The sequence below is a fragment of the Acyrthosiphon pisum genome, chromosome A1, assembly GCF_005508785.2.
Source record: "Acyrthosiphon pisum isolate AL4f chromosome A1, pea_aphid_22Mar2018_4r6ur, whole genome shotgun sequence".
Taxonomy (NCBI): domain Eukaryota; kingdom Metazoa; phylum Arthropoda; class Insecta; order Hemiptera; family Aphididae; genus Acyrthosiphon; species Acyrthosiphon pisum.
The window spans coordinates 92,688,004-92,708,522 of NC_042494.1; the positions used below are offsets into that span (position 1 = coordinate 92,688,004).

The window sequence follows — 20,519 nt, forward strand, 5'->3', positions numbered from 1 at the left end:
CATTTTCAAAATATTTGTGTACTAAAATAGACAATGCTGTGAACCAAATTATTAAACAGATACTATTATATAATATAACTATTTTTAATTTTATAATAGAGAATAGTGATTATTAAATTATATTCATGACTATACATATTATACAACCTATTATACACATTTCCTAAAACGATTCTGTTACATCGTTCATACGCATTACCAAATACCAATACAGTAATTGAGTAATTCATGTACATTGATAGGTACTGTAATATGTAAGTATAATTAAATTAAGTCACGACAAAAATAAGTATAGTAAAATTATTGTATTACTTCATAGGTACGTGGATGATTAAAAAGTACGGTTTAGTTAAATATTTGAAAAAAATAACGTAATAGGAATCGTTATAATAATATTTAATCAACAATTTGGTTCACAATTCTCGTATAATATGGTAATTAACCATTTACAGATTATTAAAAAAAATAAATGTTTAAAAAATTGCACAATCTCGTACAAATGCTTATTCAGATGTACGCGTAGTATAATGTACGACCGAGTCATTAATTAATACTGCACATACCATATACTACGTTATACAAGCGTTTTACGTTTCACACGATTGCGCTCTCGCCGACCACCTGCAGTAGACCACAGACCCATGGCCGGTACAATCTTTGCTGAGGTCACTGATATAAAACTACAATAATTTTTATTTTTATTTTTTTTCAATCCTAACACGAGAAATCGATACACTATCACGGTGCACTCGTTATATTATGTTAATCGCCAGTGTGTCTTCGTAGTTTTGTCGTATGTACCGGGCGATATCGGGTTATATTATAAATAGGTAAGTACCTATATAAACGATTATACGATGTACCGTACACGCGAACCGATTACTGTGCAAGGCTACTGATCACACGTACAAAAGTAAGTGAGATATTTGACATATAGATTTTGAAATTACATAATTTCTTCTTGAAAACAACAGATGGTTTAAGAAAAATCATCATTACCCAAATAATATAAACATATTTATCAGTCTCGACGATTAACAGTTTTCAACGATAATAATATATCCGCAGACAGTTCGTCTTGCAGGTTTTTAGATCTAATAATGAGCGTTAAAAAATATAATATCTGTTATAATATCAGAACTGACGTACAAAGCCAACATGTTAAATACTGTTATAAAAACAACCGAATATTACATGTTTTTTAACGTTAATAATAAGGTTCATTGAAATTGTAAAACATAAAGTGTGTTGAACGATGCCGTGACCGTACAGGATCCGCTGAATAAGGGTTTTGCGCAGTGGGACAACGGTTAAAAAGAGTCCATTTTAACAAATTAGGATTAACATGTGCTTACAAAATCATACATTTTATATGCATCAGGCATTATACGTACAATATGTGAAATTGTGAAACACTTAAAACTATATGCGGAGGCATTAATCGCCCCGGAAATATTTTCCCACTTTAAGCACTGAGAATACATAAGAATAACGCTACATCCAAATATTCAAGGCTACCGGACGATTTTAAATTTTAAAAAAACTGAATTTAAAAAATGTAATATCGTAACTTTAATGACTGTCAAACCACGAGTTCGAAGCAATAATATATGGAATAAAAAATCGTTTCCAACAGACGAATTTTCAAATAAAATCGAAGATCGGTTTGTATGTAATTTATTTTTTATATAAGAATAAGATTTCAAATAATTTCAATTTCTGGAAATAATATACATACCTACCTATATTCGATTCATAATGTATTGTATAATACAAAGTTAGTGGGCTATAGCCGGTTCAAAAGTCCCACAGACCTTCCCACGCTCGAAATCTCGACGCTTCGGGCAAATGCGCCTACTTGGACTTAGTATTTATGTGTCATGAGTGCGTTATATCTACGTACGGTTGTAGCACAAAAACTATAATATTTTTTTTTTCAAGTGTTATTTATTAATAGGTAGCCAATAACTAACCCAGTAGGTAAACTACTCAAGTCATTTCTATTGCATTCTGAAGTATCCCTTGAGTACAGGGAGTTTCAAGATGAAATATATGGATCAATCAGTGACAAACTATATATTATATAGTGGGAATTTATTCGATAATATATATCGATAGAACAAGCGAACAAGACATTTTAGACTACACGGTGGGTAAATAAACTTAAAATACAGTAATATCTTGAGATAGTAGGTATAATGAATATATTTATACTGAACCTACTTATTAAATTAACCAATTCTATTCGCATTTCATACATGTACAGTACCTAGACTTATTATGTGAGTCATGGTCAGATCCACCAGCCAATAACAATAATAATAATAATAATAATAAATGCAAACGGTACCTAATCATTTTACCTTCGTATCATCTATAATCTATAAAAGTATTACACATACGCAATAGTTAGGTCTCGATATTATACTTTACCAACAATACGAATCACATTAGGTTTTTTTTAAATTTGTAAAATCAGTAGGTATAAACTATATATAACTAATAGAATATTAATTTCCAATAATACTTAATGTACTGTAATATGTTTTTATATGTACACATTTTAAATGCCAAGGTAAAGTTTAAGTAGTTTTTTAGTACAATTATTACTACAAAGAAACATTATGGAAAGGTTTTATCGAAACACATTCAAATGCAATTAATGGCCATCAATCATATATAAAACATAAAATACATTTGATTTTGATTTTCTCACAGTAAAACTACAATCCAACAATTAATATAGTACAGTAATAAACAAAATATAATATTAATGCAACGAAATCGATCTAAAATATAAATGTATCAGCTTCGTCGTTTCGTTTTTTTCTCGACAAATTGCATTGTATTTAAGGATTTATATTACATAATTATACAAAATATTATCTAAATAGCATAATACGAATAAAAAAATATAAATAAGATAAACTTAGGAATATAAAATTACAATAATTAAAATCGTATATTTAGAACAAGTGTGTCATGCCTCAAAGGACTAAGAAAAGATTAAATCTTTTCCATATTATATAGTAATAGTATACCTAAATTTCAACGAGCAATCGACCTTATAGGTACGTTTAAAAGTATTTAATTTCTTATTCACATGCAATGTGCAATGTTTATTCGATCACAGTTATAAGTCAACTTAACGATGACATGATATTCAAGACTTTATGAGTTACACCTTATATTATACAAGACTGTACAGTATAACATTCCAATTTAAAACCTAGCCGTATTAAACAAGTGATACGCAGAACACGGACATAATTTCATAAGTGTACATTGGGTTGTAGGTGTGGTTATTATTTATTAAGTAGCAGGTACCTACCTATAGTAACTACACGTTAGAACGTCAATATTATTTAACGACTTTAATGATTGTATTTTTAAAGTTTAAATGTATAATTATTTTAAATTTAAAGTCCATAATTTAGATATACAGGAAATAATCAGAATCAGTTCTAACCATGCATTCTATTCGTGTACACAATATGATAAGTTATATTCTTTTGGTTTTGTTGTTTATTCTTCTTAAAAATACAGAACAGTTTTTCTCCACAATTTGAACAAATCTACTGGCGTACAAGAAGGGCCAAACCCCCTCCCCCTGAACCGTAACTATAAATTATATTATGTGGGATAATTGGAAAAATGTTGTTTTTTTTTAATAGGTATGTAATTTGAATTTTTGAATAATTAAAATGCAAATTATTTGCACTTTTTTTTATAGCACACACGTAATACTGATTTTTCAATTAATTTACTATTTGCTTTTTTATACTTGAACACATGTAGATTTAAAAAGAGTTTGTGCTCGAGACTGGACATGTGGATTAGCACTTTAATTGGATATTAAAAACAAAATACCAGTGAATGATGTTATTAACTGATTCGCAAAAATTAATAAGCAATATTTATATTTTGATCTCATATGCATGAGAAGTTAGCTTTTCAATTTGGCCTAATTTATACCGGACCGATTGTAAGTTGAAGGACTTTATTTGTAAGTAAATGTAAGTTGATGTTCAGAATTTTTAAGTTCATTGGAACAAAGTTTTAATTAAATAATTCACTTAAGGTACTGTTTGATAAATTACAATAAAAAAATAAATTGTATACTACAATATTACAAATAATGTATTATAAGTATGCATGTTTACATGTCGATATACATGTTTATGTTGTATTAATTACTTAAATTATTGTTAATGTTTAAATACCATACTTAACAATACTTCAAATATTAGTCATTGATAAATATTATATTGAGTGTTGTTTTATTGTGGAGGCAGGAATTTAAAAATAATTCAGAGATGTAAATAAAATTTTCCATAAAAATATTCTATAGGTAAGTAAGGCACGCCCTTAAACGAAATATTTAATAATGTAGTTATATTGTAAATAATATAATAACATGCGCGGAGAAGGTAAGGAAGGGTAAGATTAAAATTAATTCGTATAATGTATACGATAGTATATTATAATGTACCTTAATCATTATTTATACTATAATAATAAAAACTAAAACAACGGTGGGCTTTGGGCCTCCTAAACACACAGGCCCCGCCAATCAGAACGCTTCCTGATTTTCGTTTTTAATTAATTGTATTGGCTAAGTATGTTAATAATAGAGATTATCTTGAGCCCCCACCAGTTATTTACATATCAAAAATGGGTATAACGTCAATGATTTTAAAAAGTTCAGTCGATCAATATCGATCACCGGTGTAGGTCGAACCCAGAAGTAACGACATACCTACACACCATTACATTTCCCGTACAGAAATACGAACCAAGAGGCTATATTATAAGGTAAATCCTTCTTAGTTACGTAGGTATAGTATCTTATTTTAGAGTTCGATACTTGATTAATTTTATTAGGGAAATTGGAATATAAATATTTAAAAGCTTAAAAGAAACTAGGGACTGTATGTTTAATATGTCTACTTGCTTAAAATTATTTTAAAATTATTTTAAAACTTTTTTTTTTTTTGTTTTAATTAAGAAAGAGCCCTCGGCAGCATAGGCCATTGGGCTTAAATAATATGAATAGCTTAAATTAAATGTTAACAATAAGGATCATAAACAAGAGAACTTAATTTTAGATTTTGGATAGAAGGTTTGCTGCTGTGATGAATTGGATGATGTCTGTTATGGCCTTGGGATGATTTTGAAGTATTTTTTAAAACTTTTATTTTGGTCATTATTTGGGTAATTTTAAAATTTTAATTAAAAAATAACACAGTAGCATACTAACAAAGGTAAATTTTATTTTCTTAAACCCGATGATTACTTTACAGTTTCCACTTTAGTGTTTTTGTAAAATTCCACTATCAAAAGTTTTGAGATGCTAGGGTTGATTTTCATGAATGTCTTAGTTCAGCATAACATCTGGTATACTTAAATTTCGTCTTGTCTATTATACGTTTGAGTTTAAAAACCTACTTTTAAAGACAGATATTTCTTTAATATAACATATGTAATTAAGTATCGTAAATTATTCTTAGTCGAATAGTGTCTTGTTTAATTTCTACTTTCTATACTTAGATTGTCAACAAATTTGTCCATACATACAAAAAGAGACGTCAGGCGATAAAAATTGGTCAAAAACGTCTATATAACATAATATCCAAGTATACTCGGACACTGCGATTGTACAATAATTGTAACCAGTATCGCCATTAGGTGGCACCGGTGCACACAATAAACGATTGGTGAAAAATAAATAAAAATCATATAAATTAACAACAATTATGATCTTACTATAGCCGATTACTTTCACCGTTTAGGCACCTCAAGGGCGCGATTCTAATAAGTGGCCAGAAATCAATGTCAAGACCAGTTTTAAGAATAATGGAAAAAAAATAACGAACTATAATTACTATACACGTATTATACTACTTTCGCTCTAATTTAATGTCAATTATTCTTCCTGTATGATACAACACTAGGAAGTATTTTTATCTAGCTGAAAAACGATAACCCGCGAAGACAATAATGCGAGTGTATAAAATTATTATACGAGTCCGCAGCAGTCGCATCATTCTTCATTCGTTTAAAATTATATAAATAATATATTATGGGCATGTTGTATGTGGATTTTTTGTTTAAAATACGCGATGGTTAGATTGTAATATTTTTGCTCGGACACGATGGACTCGACGCGGTTATGTAAAATAATAACATAAAAATGCGTATTTTAAATTAATTGTGAAAAACGAAAGTAGACGGATCATTAACTGAGTCTTGGAATTCAGTTCACACACACAACATACACACATCACAGATCATTCTAGTTGGCCATTTTAACGTGAAAGTTAACTCTCGGCTTCGTACACATAATAATTTCGTTTAATTACTAGATACAATTCATGATATTCATCAATTTCTGGAATACACTTAAATGAAACACATAAAAATGAATGCGAACTTCCTTCGAACACTATTTTTTTTAAATGTATTTTTAAGTATACGCACACGCATCAGTTTTAATTTACGCACGATAATGTGTCGAACAATTTTATTTCCTATAATCAGCGAGATGACACCCCGAGAGCAATTCTTACGCGGTATCTTCTTTCCCAGTCACGAGTAGAGTCTGATCAAATACCGCCGAGAGAAATATGACGCAATGAAATACTCAATCCAGCGAGAACGTATTAAACTTTATAATATTTTGCTGTCGTATGAAAAAAGTCGTCTTAAAACTAGTTTTTGTGGCGAATTTATTCAGGTAGGTGTACACATCTCTTTAGTATAATATCTCTCACAGGTATTATTCACAACCGCGTAACATAATACATTTAGCATCGCTGTGACTTACTAAATCTTACTCAATAATACATTTACGCGTATATACAAGTTATGACATAATATTATATGCACAAAACGTTCACGTATCGGCTAATTCGATTCATCACAATTAATAATCTCTGCCGAAACAAGTACGGCGCACGAGACGACGTCCGGTTTAAGGTTAGGTCGTTTTTTCGCGTGAACGGATCGGGATGTTCAAATAAACGCGGTACACGCACAAGATTATTTCTCACATTGCGATTAACAAAATTATTCATTTAAAAAAAACATCGATCGATCTTACGAAGCGAAACTGACGGATTTGCGGAGCCATCGATGTAATAATATCGAATTATATTGATAATACACAACACGCGCGAACGAAGGCGAACGCATGCACGGGAGTGCTGATTTATTTGTAACACAAATGGGATTCAGAGCCTAAAGCTCACGACGCGACGTGGCGGCGTTAAGATAAAAAAAAAAAACACGGCACGCGAAGGTAAAATAATATAGCAAAATACATAAACTCAGACTTTCTACGCATTGCTGCAGATCAGCGACGCGGACGAGATCAATATATATTTTAAGAAAAACTTTTTTATACAATATCCTACAGTCACGAATCGCGGTATATTCGGCGCCGCGGACAAAATCAATATTAAAAAAAAAAAAAAAATATTTTTGTAATATCCAACAGTCACGACTCACGGTGTATTCGTCGTCTGCACGTGCCAAATCTCGTCGAATAGGTCTCATATTATGTATAGGATGTTTTCGATGCGTGACGAAAATGTCATATAATATTTTTATACTATCATTTGATGATCAGTTGTCGTTAATCATTATACACGGTCTCGAATGATGTCGCTATTGGAAAATTGTCAAAAAATATAGAGAGGTACGTTGAACTTTATAACCGTACATACTACTTTATACCTGCAGTACAATAATAATATTATATATAGCCATATAGGCGTACACTTGTATTACGGACCACCCGTGTTATGACAATATATTTATTATATACCTACAATTCATACGATTCTTCAATCGGACTGGTTTTCGCTCAAATGTTTTGTATCTCGTCCGTTCGATACGTGATACGTACAATTGTTAGGGACCATCGGTTTTACCTCGAATGCATATTGTCACAATGCAATATAAAATCTAGTCGTCCTTGTTCTTATTTTTATACAACTCGATCACACGATATACTATAGTAGTAATCATAATAATAATATTATACTCTTGTAATTTTACAAGGCATTAAGGCACATCGCGCGGCGATCCGTGCATGACGTATAACATCTATTGTTTTCCCCGTGGGTTAACCTTTGCTCCGATGGAGGACAAACGGATGATCATAATATTGTATTCTTATATGGCTTTATAATATATGGTTTAATGATCCCTTCAACATGACAACATGACAATATGTTCGACAGGCGTTTTATTGTGATTTAAATGCAGCTAATCATAATGCATGAATATGCATTCGGGTTTTGACGGATATTTTTACCAAATAAAAAAAAAATAGTTTATTTTGAATAATCTATACATATAGAGACGTTTCACTTTTATATACTTTCAATGTAAACGTACAGGAGGCATGACTTAGAGTAAAACTTAAGAGTAATGCGACAACAGCTATATATATTGACATTAACGACTTGATGTATTTTATTTACCCTTATATATTCGATATTATGATTTAACTCTTAGACCTTTATAATTGACAGTTAAAATAATCCAAGATGAGTATAGAAATATTTATGAACCTCAATTGTGTATAAGGAAAAAGTAGTTTTATATGAGTTTTTAAAAGTTCAACTAAACATAGTATTATATGAATACATTCTCGTTAAGATCCATCGATAGACAAACAGGTTGTTATAAGATAGGTTTATTATTTTTATCTTCGATTTTAACAATAAATTACACAGACATACAGTATTAACATATTGTAAAACATAACTAAGGGCAGATGTATTAATATTAAGTGGAAGTTAGATTTTTTAAGAAATGAGATTTATTGATAAATAAGAACATAGGCACAAATCACCCAAAAATATTAGGGGGGCTTAAGCACCAAAGAAGTTCTAAAGGAAACATACCAGACAAATAATTAGACCCTCACACTCCTCACATACCATTACATCTCCGTTACATTTGATCTCTATTAAAAAAATTAATTAATCATAGATTAAATCAATTTATTTATATTTTATTAAAAACATTTTATGCAAAAGTGCAAAACAAATTATTTTTATTTATTGACAAGTAATAATTATACTAGAAATTAATTACAATGTACACTGCCTTGTTTTCAGCATATTTATTTAAAATAATTTCATTATTATGGATTTCTTTAGATGTAGATACATTATAGATAGTCTATCTTGACCAAAGTGGTACGCGTAGATTTTAATATTATATAAGATTATTACAGGATTTGGAGTGCTAGAATTAAAATTTAGGATGTTAAGCATGCAATGAGGAAGATTAATAAATGGATTTTGGGAAAGGAAGTTGAGAAAATTGAATTTCAAAAGACTACAAGCGAAGAATATAATGGAATGAGAAAGAATGTCTTTACGTATATAGACAGTAATAAAACTAAATATTTATTTACCGTCGTTATAATATCATACATTTTAATAATAACTGTTACTTGCATATAAATAATAACCATTTCTGTTTTCTTACATTACAGTTAATGTAAATCAATTTTGTACCCAGAAGATTGTGATGCTAATTCAAGTTTAATAATAATTACATAAAAAAAAGAGAGTTTTTGCGCGAATAGAATATTTAATACTTTATTTTATCGATAATACAAAATGTGTGTTTACGTACATATGTTATGGTAATTTTAATACATTATTATATTTGAAGTTTTCATACTTGTTATATAGCTACTGTTGCTATTCACTGTCAACAACTACTTTCGTTTTAGTATCGTAAATATGATTGTGTTTTGTAGGGAAATGGACGCTTAGGTATCATAGTGAAATCCTCCAGATACGACTATTAATTTGTATAACCGGAACTAATGACAAAACTATGTATTTTTCGTAAAATATGTGTATATAACAGCATTTATCATTTATTTAACAAAGTAAATTAAAATGCATCACGGATTCCACATGTACATAATAACAACAACCTCTCAAATGTATTAAGTAGGTATCAATGTATATCACTAGGTACTGAATGTTATATTTTAAGTTATGATTTAACTGTGTAAGTGAAAACTGTAAATCAATGTATATTACACGTTTCAAAAATAAAATAAATTAAGATCTGTGGTAATTTATTATACAAAAAAATGTTACATATTATGTACCTATTAGGTATTTTAAAAATTAATCTTAACAAATGTGGTGTGTGTTATTCAATTGTTCTAATAAAAAATGTTTATATGTTCAATAAAATCATCCATAACTTTTGAATAGTCTATAGTAATAATTTATAACATTGTTTTCATCATAATCATTTTGTGGCTTGGTACAAGAAGGTACAATGTCAAAAAACATTGTTGGGAAATTGAATTTTAAAATAGGCTAATTTAAAAAAAAAATGTAAACTATAGGTTTTAGGTAAAGTTTTAGAATTTTGACGAATAAATTTGACTTTAGATTCTGAGCGGATCGAGGAAGCTATTGGTTTTACATGGTGTTTATTTTATTTTTTTTTATATCCTGTATACAAAATTTCTACCATATAGTACCTTATCTCAGTGGCGCAATTATCGGGAGTGTTGGGTGTGTAATTCATAGTGGCCCCGAGATCTCATATACGATATTCCTACTATAATGTGTAATATACAAAATAATATAAGAATAATTAAATATTAATACAATTAATATAATATAATCTATTAATCTATATATATATATATTATAAAATAGAAGCCCCTTTTTTGTATGTCCATTGTACAAGCATATCTCGAAAATAACTCTACTTATTTTAATACGGTTTTCACTAGTAAATCGGTCGAGTCACGAGGTAGGTTTTAATGTATAATAATTTTCTTTGGTAAAATGAATTGGGTGCCGGGTGGTCAAAAATAATAACAATCTATGTCTATATATATATACAAATAAATGTTTGTCTGTATGTCATTAATCTCCTCCTAAACCACTGGACATTTATTGCGTGCTTTTGAGAGAATCTCTGAATGGTTTAGATTCACTATTAGACCCAGTGGTTCAACCCGGAGAGGTATTTTGAGATTTACGATAGACATTTTTGTTCATTTTTTTTTTTTTTTTAAATAATTAGTAAAAAAATAGTATTTTAAACGTTTGCCATTATATAGTTACTCTGGTAGATGAGGTAAAAGAATCCATTAAATCGTCGCACGCTTATGGTTTCGAATAAAGAAATTATATCTTAAAACAAATATGAGAGTTAAATGTATATTTGTAGGCTGTAGCTATTATATAGGTTCTCAAAAACTACTTAACCGATTTTGTGAAAATTTCAAATTGTTCTTGGAGATATTAGGAAAGTTTAAAGAGTACTTTGAACCACGTTCGATTTTTACCAAGTGCTGTACTGTGTTTAATTCTTGCTAGCAGATAAGGGCCCCGGTCTAGAATTTTTTCACATGGGCCCCTTATTATCAAGTTGCGCCACTGCCTTATCTTTTAGCAAATTGGATGAAGATGGTACTTTAGAGGGGTCATTTTTCGATTTTCTCATTAGTTATTAAATGCCACGGGAAAAACCACCGAAAAATTACGAAAAAACGTAACATAATAGTTTATATATTATAAACTTAATTGGTTGATTTCGAAATGGCCAATGTACTTATATATTAAGTCGGTCATACTGCATCAGAGACATTGGCCGTTTTACCACAAATAAAGTAAGCAAATATTAATAACATATTGGTCAAATAATCTTAAATTCATTCAAATGTGACATCAGCCCTTCTTGGATTAAGCCACAGCGTTATATTTTTTATGTACTAACCTTATAACATAGTTAATACTTACAACATAATAAAGTTGTATTGATATATTCGACTTTCTTAATAAAATAAGAACACCTAAATAATAATTTATTTGTTTTTTTTTTATATAATATTAGTATACTTAGTTTTTTCATTCAATTGTGATAGCCTTAAAGCATTTAATTTCGGTTTTCATATAATATTATTGTTTTCTATTGTTTTGGTTCAGTACTTCATTTTAAAAATATGAATTTAAAACAACGAATTTAAATGTATGCTACTAAAATGAAACAAATCACATCGTTATTATAGTGTTTATAATGCACCTGTTTTGGTGCTCCTATAATTTCACTAGATACGAAGAAAAATGCTCTTAAAAATTAACTAAATGTTAAAGAACAGTATCTATGATAAAATTATAAGATTAACAAACAACTTAAACAACAGTGTGTATTAACACATCTTAACAAGTAATTCGATCAAACCGTTGTACACATACTTCTAGTTATTTTACCGAAAAGATGAATATTCATAATAAAACATTAATGTATAAGATACATTTTTATAATCTCAAATGTAAATATATTTATATATGTACGTGAGATGTAACAGTATAACACCGTCAGGGCATCAGCACATATTTTAAAGAAATAATGTAATTCCGTAATAATTGTATGCCAGTGGTCACGATGTCAAGGTGCAGTGTTTGTGCTTCAATATAGAATAAAAATACTTTAACGAAATATTTTTACGTAATAACCATAATATAATATATGTAAGTATATGCGTAAAAATAAAAATACCTAAACAAATATTCGATTTACAAAATGTATTAAATAATATTACGCCGCTCATGTATAAAATATATTTTTATAACTGGTGATTTATCGAACGTTTGGATAGTTTAGTCGATTCTATACCTACGAGTCTATATTGTATTCTAAATTAATACTTAATAACACAGGTAATTACATAACTGTGTGTACATTTCTATTGGCTGTTTATTATTTTAGAATTTGCCATTTCCCGTTCACTATAGCCGCAGCTTGTACTGCAACGAAGCTTCAAGGAGGAGGACCTCTGCGCAGCTCTTGGACAGTGGTTATTCCGATCGAATGCAGCGGCATGTACAGCAGTACTGTGTGCACGATGGACACGTTTAGTAGTATTGCGTTTTATGGTATTCTGTTGTTGAGTTACAACGCAGTGCACGGTATCGACACAGGTACGTGAAATTTTGATATTATCATTATTATATTATAATTTATAGAGTATTATATAAAAAAATATATATATATACATTATACATATTATAATTATTATAATTATTAACTATTTAAATGATTTTTTTTTGAAAAATTTTAATTATTCGATTTTAGACTACATTTAACAATCACGTATTGAACAATAATTAGAATAAAATAACAGTTTCAGATTGCTTTTTAACGCTTAAAATGATGAATTGGTAGAATATGATAAATAATGTCTACCAAAATTATACATTTTTTTAATAAAAGTTTTAGTCATTATATTTGTAACTGTAGTATACTGTATAGGTACCTAATTTTAATACAAATCATGGTAATTGATATAGTGGATTCTGCATAAAAGAAAAAACACTGATGTGTAGGTGTATAAAATGAAAATCTAGATCATAAGTAAGAAAACTAAAAATTATATAAATATATTTTTAAAATAATGTAATTGAGGAATGATTTGTTGCAAAACAAAACTTGTATAGTAGTTGGGTTTTATCTATGGTTAAAGTCACGATCGTGACACATTATATCAAAGGACTTCATCTCACGCCGATACCAATTATTCATTATAAACAATGTAAAAAAACGATTAAACCTATTATATACTTAAAAACCGGTTAATAGTTAAATGATTTTTAGAGCGTAAAAGTATAAGTAAAAGTAGTGACAGATAAAACACAATAGAGACAAAGTTTAATACGGGTACCGCCGCCGTACCGGGGTACACTTACATCTCCCGCTGGAATCAGAATCGTAAGAACGGTTGAACAATTAAAACTAGAAAGTAAATGGATATCAGAAGTAATAATATGTAATTACAAAATGATAATTTCTCACGCATTTATATTTTTAGGTATAAAAATTATTCTCTATACATATTTATTAGTTACGTTACGCGTAAGACAAATAGCACCCGAAATTACTAATATATTTCATAATTGAGATTTTAAGATAAAATTATTGTATAAGTACATAATATATTATGTTATACTATACGTTTATTTTACAACGACGGTCAAATATTGGCTATATTAATATTATACTCTCAAATGTAGTTGTCAACAAAATATTTTTTAGATCAGCCTAAACATTTTAATAAAAACTATATCCCCATCTTTAGCACCCCTTAAAAAATCGTTTAAAAATTTGAAATGATAAGTTGTTTATTTATCGAATTACAATTATAACACAATAGCATTGTTTTGTTCTTTTTTTAAAAAAACAATTTGAACTGTCTTATGTGGGCCCGAAATTATGGTTTTTGGCTCGGTTTTTGGTTTGTTTTAGTGGTTGTATTTACTTGTTTACATATATGCAAATAATGGTGTTAGGTCCCATTGAGTCACAAAAGAACCTAGAGCTAAGCACCTCTTTGTTCAAATGTCTAGTTGCACCTATGTCTATTTAATGCATAAATAAATGCACCATTTTGAAAAGAATGGATTATTCTGACATTCAGTTAATTATATACGGTAATCTTGCGGCAGGACATTCTACTAATCTCTATTATTCTAAAGCGTAAATTACATGTCGCTGAAATTGTTGTTTATCCAATATATACACTATATATACACTAGAGAACAGTGAAGTATAACCTAAATATAAACTCATCATTCTCAAAAAAAATTATTATTTTTACCAGATCTCATACCGCCTATTCTATACCACGGATGTATAGTGTTTATTTAAGCACCGATCTAGTAAAGAACGTAGACAATAAAGTATCTATAGGTAATCTATAGGTAATCTATAGTTAGACATCGATTGGTTACGGAATATTTTAAATTTAAAATAATAAAATTACTGTAAAATTTATCTGTTGATAAGTGTATTAAATAAGTATGTTTAACTGACAATAATTGGACACTGGACTAAGATAGTTAAGATAAATATTATGCATTATTTTGAAAATATTTTCAAACCTAATAAATGAACTAATTATATATTCAAAATACATTTTACGTGTTTATAAGTGTATAACAATTAGGTTAAATAATTTTACACCTACTGATAATTCGCTAAATATTAATTTTACTTTAACTTACAAAGTAGGTTTTAAACAAAAACCATTTTAAAAGCATATATAAAAAAATTTCATATGTTTGGTACATTTAAAAAGATGACAAGATTACAAAATATAATTATTCATTTTTGTTATTTAATAGGTTCTTAAAATCGTTAGGAATAACTAGCTATAAATGAATAACAACTATTGCATAAGAAAACATTCGAATCACATAAACAACTAAATGATTGGAGGTCCTAAAAGTACATTTTCTGTTTTCCATAATACATTACACTCTATAATATAGAACATATATATATCATCGCTCCCTATCCCACGGTTTTTGCACGTGCCACAAATCAAATTCGTTTATAAATTTATTATATTAAATGATATTGCTTACACAAACGCGTAGGTACAATTTAATAAAGAAATTTCATTGATAATGCGCAGTGAAATTATAAATTATTGAGAATAATGTAAGACAAATTTAAAGTAATAATTCGTGGGAAAAAATGATCCTATTATATTTACCAATAATTAAAATAAAAACGTTCTATAATATATTCTTAGAATGGATTTATAATAAAACCCCACTAGAATTTTAAACATAACAGACTACATACAACTTCAATAATATTATAATATTATATTTTAACATTCTCATAATAATTTTAATTCTATCAATATAAGTATATAAACAACGTGTACGTGAACCTCCTAATAATAAGATGAATTATAAATTACTCAATATGTTTTGTTTGTAGAGTTACACAAGAGGAATACCACGGTGCGAAATAAGAAAATCCCACTGAAAAATAATATTATTACATATAAAGTGTGTTAGACCTATTCACGAATGTAATTTGCAGTTATGCAAGGTCCAATATAGGAAGACATCTATATATTATTATTATACATTGCTAGTAATATTTCCAGTTCGACGTGTATTTTTTCCATCACTTATGAATATTATTCCATAACAAAAAATTGAATTATACATAAAAAAAATGACCAGAAACTATCACTCTAGCATATACACGATAGTCGTGATTAATTACAAATGCAAGACACATATGGACAAATCGACCGTACTTTCTCTGGAAACCGTATTTTGTGATATAATAAAAAATATTCGACTTAACTTTGCAGACATAATAAAATATTGAAATCATAAAAAATATATTTGCTTACGGTTTATAACACATATAGTTTAAATAGAAATGATATAGAAATATATACAACAATAATATAACTCCTAGTGGTGGTGACTATCCCAGTTTAATTAAAATAATTTCATAAGATCGATACGGTTCGTTGAAGTACTTCCATTTGTAATAATAACACCATAAAGTACACACACACAATGTGATTTCCCTTTTACATCTTGTTAAAAACGTCTCACAAGGTTAATTTTAAAAGCATAATAATAATATGCTTAAATTTTACATGTGTCAGCTGTCGGACTTACAAATACTTATATTTAAATAATATACAATATAAATATATTATATACGTACGCCTTAAATAGTCATTTACGTTTGCCGTATGTGGGCAACGGATAGATAAATATAAGAGATTTTCTAATCACGATTTGCGTTTTGTGGACAATAGCGAATAGCGAGTGACTCGAAATTCCTTTCGTGAACCAATTGTGAAATGGTCACCTATAATAATAGTATTATGTATAGGTGCCTTATTTAGATCGATTTGGCCGCTATAGATTTATTATTTGTTTGTGTAGGGTGTTTGACATAAAAAAATTATATTACTTAAGAACGACCAATACAACTACCAATTAAAATTATTAAATCTCATTGCCAAAATAAAATATTAATACCAGAAACAATAGCTGGTTGTTAAGTACATTATCATCATGTTTTCGATTTTAAAATTAGTCAGATACCTTTTTATATCTTACGCCTTGTTTACAGTATAAATTATAACTTTTTTAATTAATTTGAATGTATTACAGACTCGATAAATCAAAATTTGTCGACCAAGAGCCAAAATGCAAATGAAACATTACTGTCAACTGCCGAACGTTTTCGACGCCTAATACCTTACGTGACGTATTACGTGGTCGGTAACAACGACCAAAATGACTTGCCATATCAATATCAATATCAAAACCCTAATTCGAATTCAAACACGCCCAGACCTTCACAGGCAAATAAGTTTTATTTTCAAAATGAAAGAAAACCTCAACAAAAACAACAGCCCGCCACCCAGCACCAACATAATTATCAGATATCAAATCAACAGATCCATCAACAACACGCAACGTCTGCAGGATATCTGAGATTTCCTAGCTCTCCAAAAATTAAAAGGCCTATTGTATTAGCAACGACTGAAATGCCGTACATCATCCATCCGACAGACAACTCGTACAATTATTATTACGATTACAGTCAAACGAGTCCCAAACCGATTGTTCGACCTAATCCAATTGTTATTAAGCACGGTGATCATGCCGGATTTTTACCGACGATACCGCCAAACCCAAATTCTTTTCCGGAACAACAAGAACAATTGCAGTTTACGACCAAGACAAAAAAACAGAGAAGGCCAAAACCGAAAAGACCCACAACACCGGTCACTACAACCACGACGACAGACAAATACGGTGCACTCAACGAGCTGCTGGACGGTTACGATTTAGGAAATCGTCTTTCAAACAAAATCACGGCCGATAACATTGGTTCCAGTATACAGACTTTGTCGGCCGTGTTACAGTTATTGCAAAACGAGGCAGACGAACAACAGGCGCGACCACTGCGGCCAAAGAAACCTAAGCCGGAATACCGTCCAGATCCAATCGACGAATATGATGATACTGGCGACGTAGGGAATCCGGGAAGACCGGGCGTGGATTATCCGACGCTCTCAGTTATACCTAAGACTAGCTTCGATTGCAAAACTCAAAGATACAAGGGTTTCTTCGGAGATCCAGAAACGCTGTGCCAAGTATTTAATCTTATATTTTTATATCATACATTTTTTTCTGCATGCTATACATATAGATTACCACATTGGGCAAACTTTTACAGATAGCGTCGATAAAATTTTATACAAAATATACAACACCAGTGTGTTTTGAACACATAGAACTTTCTCAATGAACAAAACATTTAAAAACTCGTTTTCGGTTGTACCAAGGATCTTTGAAAAAGATAACGGTGGGTGGGCGGGCGTATGCTGTGAAGTCTGTGTTAATGTTTTATGTACGATGATAGGTCGTATAACGGGGTACCTGAATAAATTTTCAGTGGCATAAACAAAATATTCTATAATTATCTGAAATTTTCGAATCTCAGGTGGTACTTAGAAGATATCAGGTGATTATCAAAAAATATTTTGAATAACAACGACCAAACCAAAGTTGTGAATCCATAACCTCACTAATAACTGCCTATATAACTATTAATATTTACCCATTTAAAAAATATCCATCATAATAATTTGCTTATAATTAGAAACCGGAATTATATGCACAAAATGCAAATATGCATGATCAAAATGGGAAAATATAGCTTATATATGCACAAAAATATCAAAATATGCACAGTACAATACAGTATTCATTAAAAAATATGTGGACCAAAAAAAAAGTTAATACATTTTTTTGAATCTAAGCTACAGAGAATAATTAAAACAGAATATCTTAAATATTGTTAATTTATGTATACAATAAAATAAATAAAACCTTTTCATAAATCACTGTATTGTACCTATATTTAATAATTAAATACTAACTGTATAATACACTGTACTGTATTCATTAAAAAAATCTTTAGAATTTTAACCAAAATTATAATGGTACTTATGTATTAACTTTTATTATATTTAGTTCAGTGGGTTAAATCAAAGGTATAACCCGAGTTAGTAACAATTTTATTATTTCTTTTCTCTTATGGAGTAGCGTAGTTGTTACAATTAATACAGTATTGAAAACAAGACTATATATCAAACAAAATAAAATATAAATTTTGATTATCCAAAAGATTTCTGTGATAATTTAAAAGTAATTGTTGGTCAACATAATTATCCTCGCTTTTATTTTAATAAGGATCAAGGAAAGATTAATAAGTTATTTTGTTTATTAAAAGTGTATAAAACAATGTTTATTATACAAATTATATGTTTTATAACAAAATTTGCAATCAGCTTGATTTGAAACGCCTACATATTATTTATTATAATTGTATAAATGACGAATTACAATTTCATTATGTTTTTTTTTAGGTGTGGCATTACTGTGACTTAAATGGTGGTCAAGCATCATTTTTGTGCCCAAATGGAACTATATTCAATCAAGTATCACTGACATGTGACTGGTGGTTTAATGTGAAATGTGATACTACAGCTCAACTATATGTGCTCAATGAACGCTTATATAAATATATAATACCATCTAAACCTAGTTTTCCAGAAGATTACGAAGGACCTCTGGTAGATAGATATTTAGAAGACAAATTTAAGGAAACCGAAAAAAATAGAGGCCAACAAAGAGCACCAATGCCACCAGTAATTAATGTCACTACTGCTGAACCAGAATCAGTTAGAACACCATATCAACAATTAATAGATGTAGATGTATAGATTTCAATACATACTTCTTTGGTCTATATTTATGATTTGCAAAGTGATTTTTATATAAAAATAATAATAGGTAGGTGTAAATATAAAAATATATTTTTTAAAAAACCAAATAGAAAAAAATTATAAAACTGACCTAGTTTTCAAAACTAGTGGGCCTGAAAATGTGCCATTTTTAATATAAATCTACCACTATATTTTATTTATTGATAATTAGTATGATACTATGTTTTAAAGAGCTCAAATTAAAAATAATTAGGTGGTAAAAATATTTTATTTTATTATTTGATATATTTTCAACTCCAATTTTTTAATAATTTTACCACAAACAATACAATGAAGCAAAGATTACGCCTAAAATTGTGAAGCTTAGATATCGTTCTATTCTTAACATTTTTCAACCGTAAAAACAATTTTATAATTTTATTTTTGTAAAGAAATTAATAATTTCTTGAAGATTTTTATATACATAAATCAAATGGCAAATAATAATAATAAAAATTTAAATTTAAACAATGGTTAGCAAGAGTAAGCAATTTGTATATATTTTCTGACTACCTAAATTTATACCTGTTCAAATTTCAAATAATGAGAATAGCTTATATATCAAGTACCTATTTGATTATTGTGGAGTAAAATATTTAGAAAATTATCTTTTAATTAGATATATAAAATTTAACTACAATATAGTAGTAAGCATTTCAGGAAAATTAGTGTTTAAGAAAGACAAATATATACTTCTAAAGTTTCAATACTAAAACCAATTTAAACCTATTTTCAGATGTAGGTAATCTTTGTTTCATAGTTGGTTTATTATGTAAACAAGAAATATCAAAATTTCAATACAATTTTTTTTAATTATTTAGAGATGAGATCATATTTCCAATCATCTATT

General features: G+C 28.8%; 2 protein-coding genes across 5 annotated transcripts in view; one reads left to right on the forward strand and one right to left on the reverse strand.

Annotated features, from left to right (window-relative positions):
* Positions 1-20,519, reverse strand: part of LOC100168934 (tripartite motif-containing protein 29) — a 39,296-nt gene that overhangs the window by 11,684 nt on the left and 7,093 nt on the right. The window lies entirely within an intron of this gene.
* LOC100166580 lies at positions 439-20,513 on the forward strand. Of its 2 annotated transcripts, none has more exons than XM_001950769.5 (4): positions 439-913; positions 12,775-12,986; positions 17,001-17,992; positions 19,271-20,513. In XM_001950769.5, exons 2-4 carry the CDS (start codon positions 12,887-12,889, stop codon positions 19,625-19,627), a joined length of 1,449 nt encoding a protein of 482 aa, XP_001950804.2. In that variant the 5' UTR covers positions 439-913; positions 12,775-12,886; the 3' UTR covers positions 19,628-20,513. The 2 variants fall into 2 exon arrangements, with proteins under 2 accessions (XP_001950804.2, XP_029343662.1); XM_029487802.1 differs by lacking the exon at positions 439-913 and adding an exon at positions 4,372-4,815.

Bases quoted from the DNA above. Each gene is read 5' to 3' on its own strand.
- LOC100166580 (XM_001950769.5), top strand. From the start codon at position 12,887: ATGTACAGCAGTACTGTGTGCACGATGGACACGTTTAGTAGTATTGCG. The intron at 12,987-17,000 runs GTACGTGAAATT...AATGTATTACAG, and splicing joins AGTGCACGGTATCGACACAG to ACTCGATAAATCAAAATTTG. The intron at 17,993-19,270 runs GTATTTAATCTT...GTTTTTTTTTAG, and splicing joins ATCCAGAAACGCTGTGCCAA to GTGTGGCATTACTGTGACTT.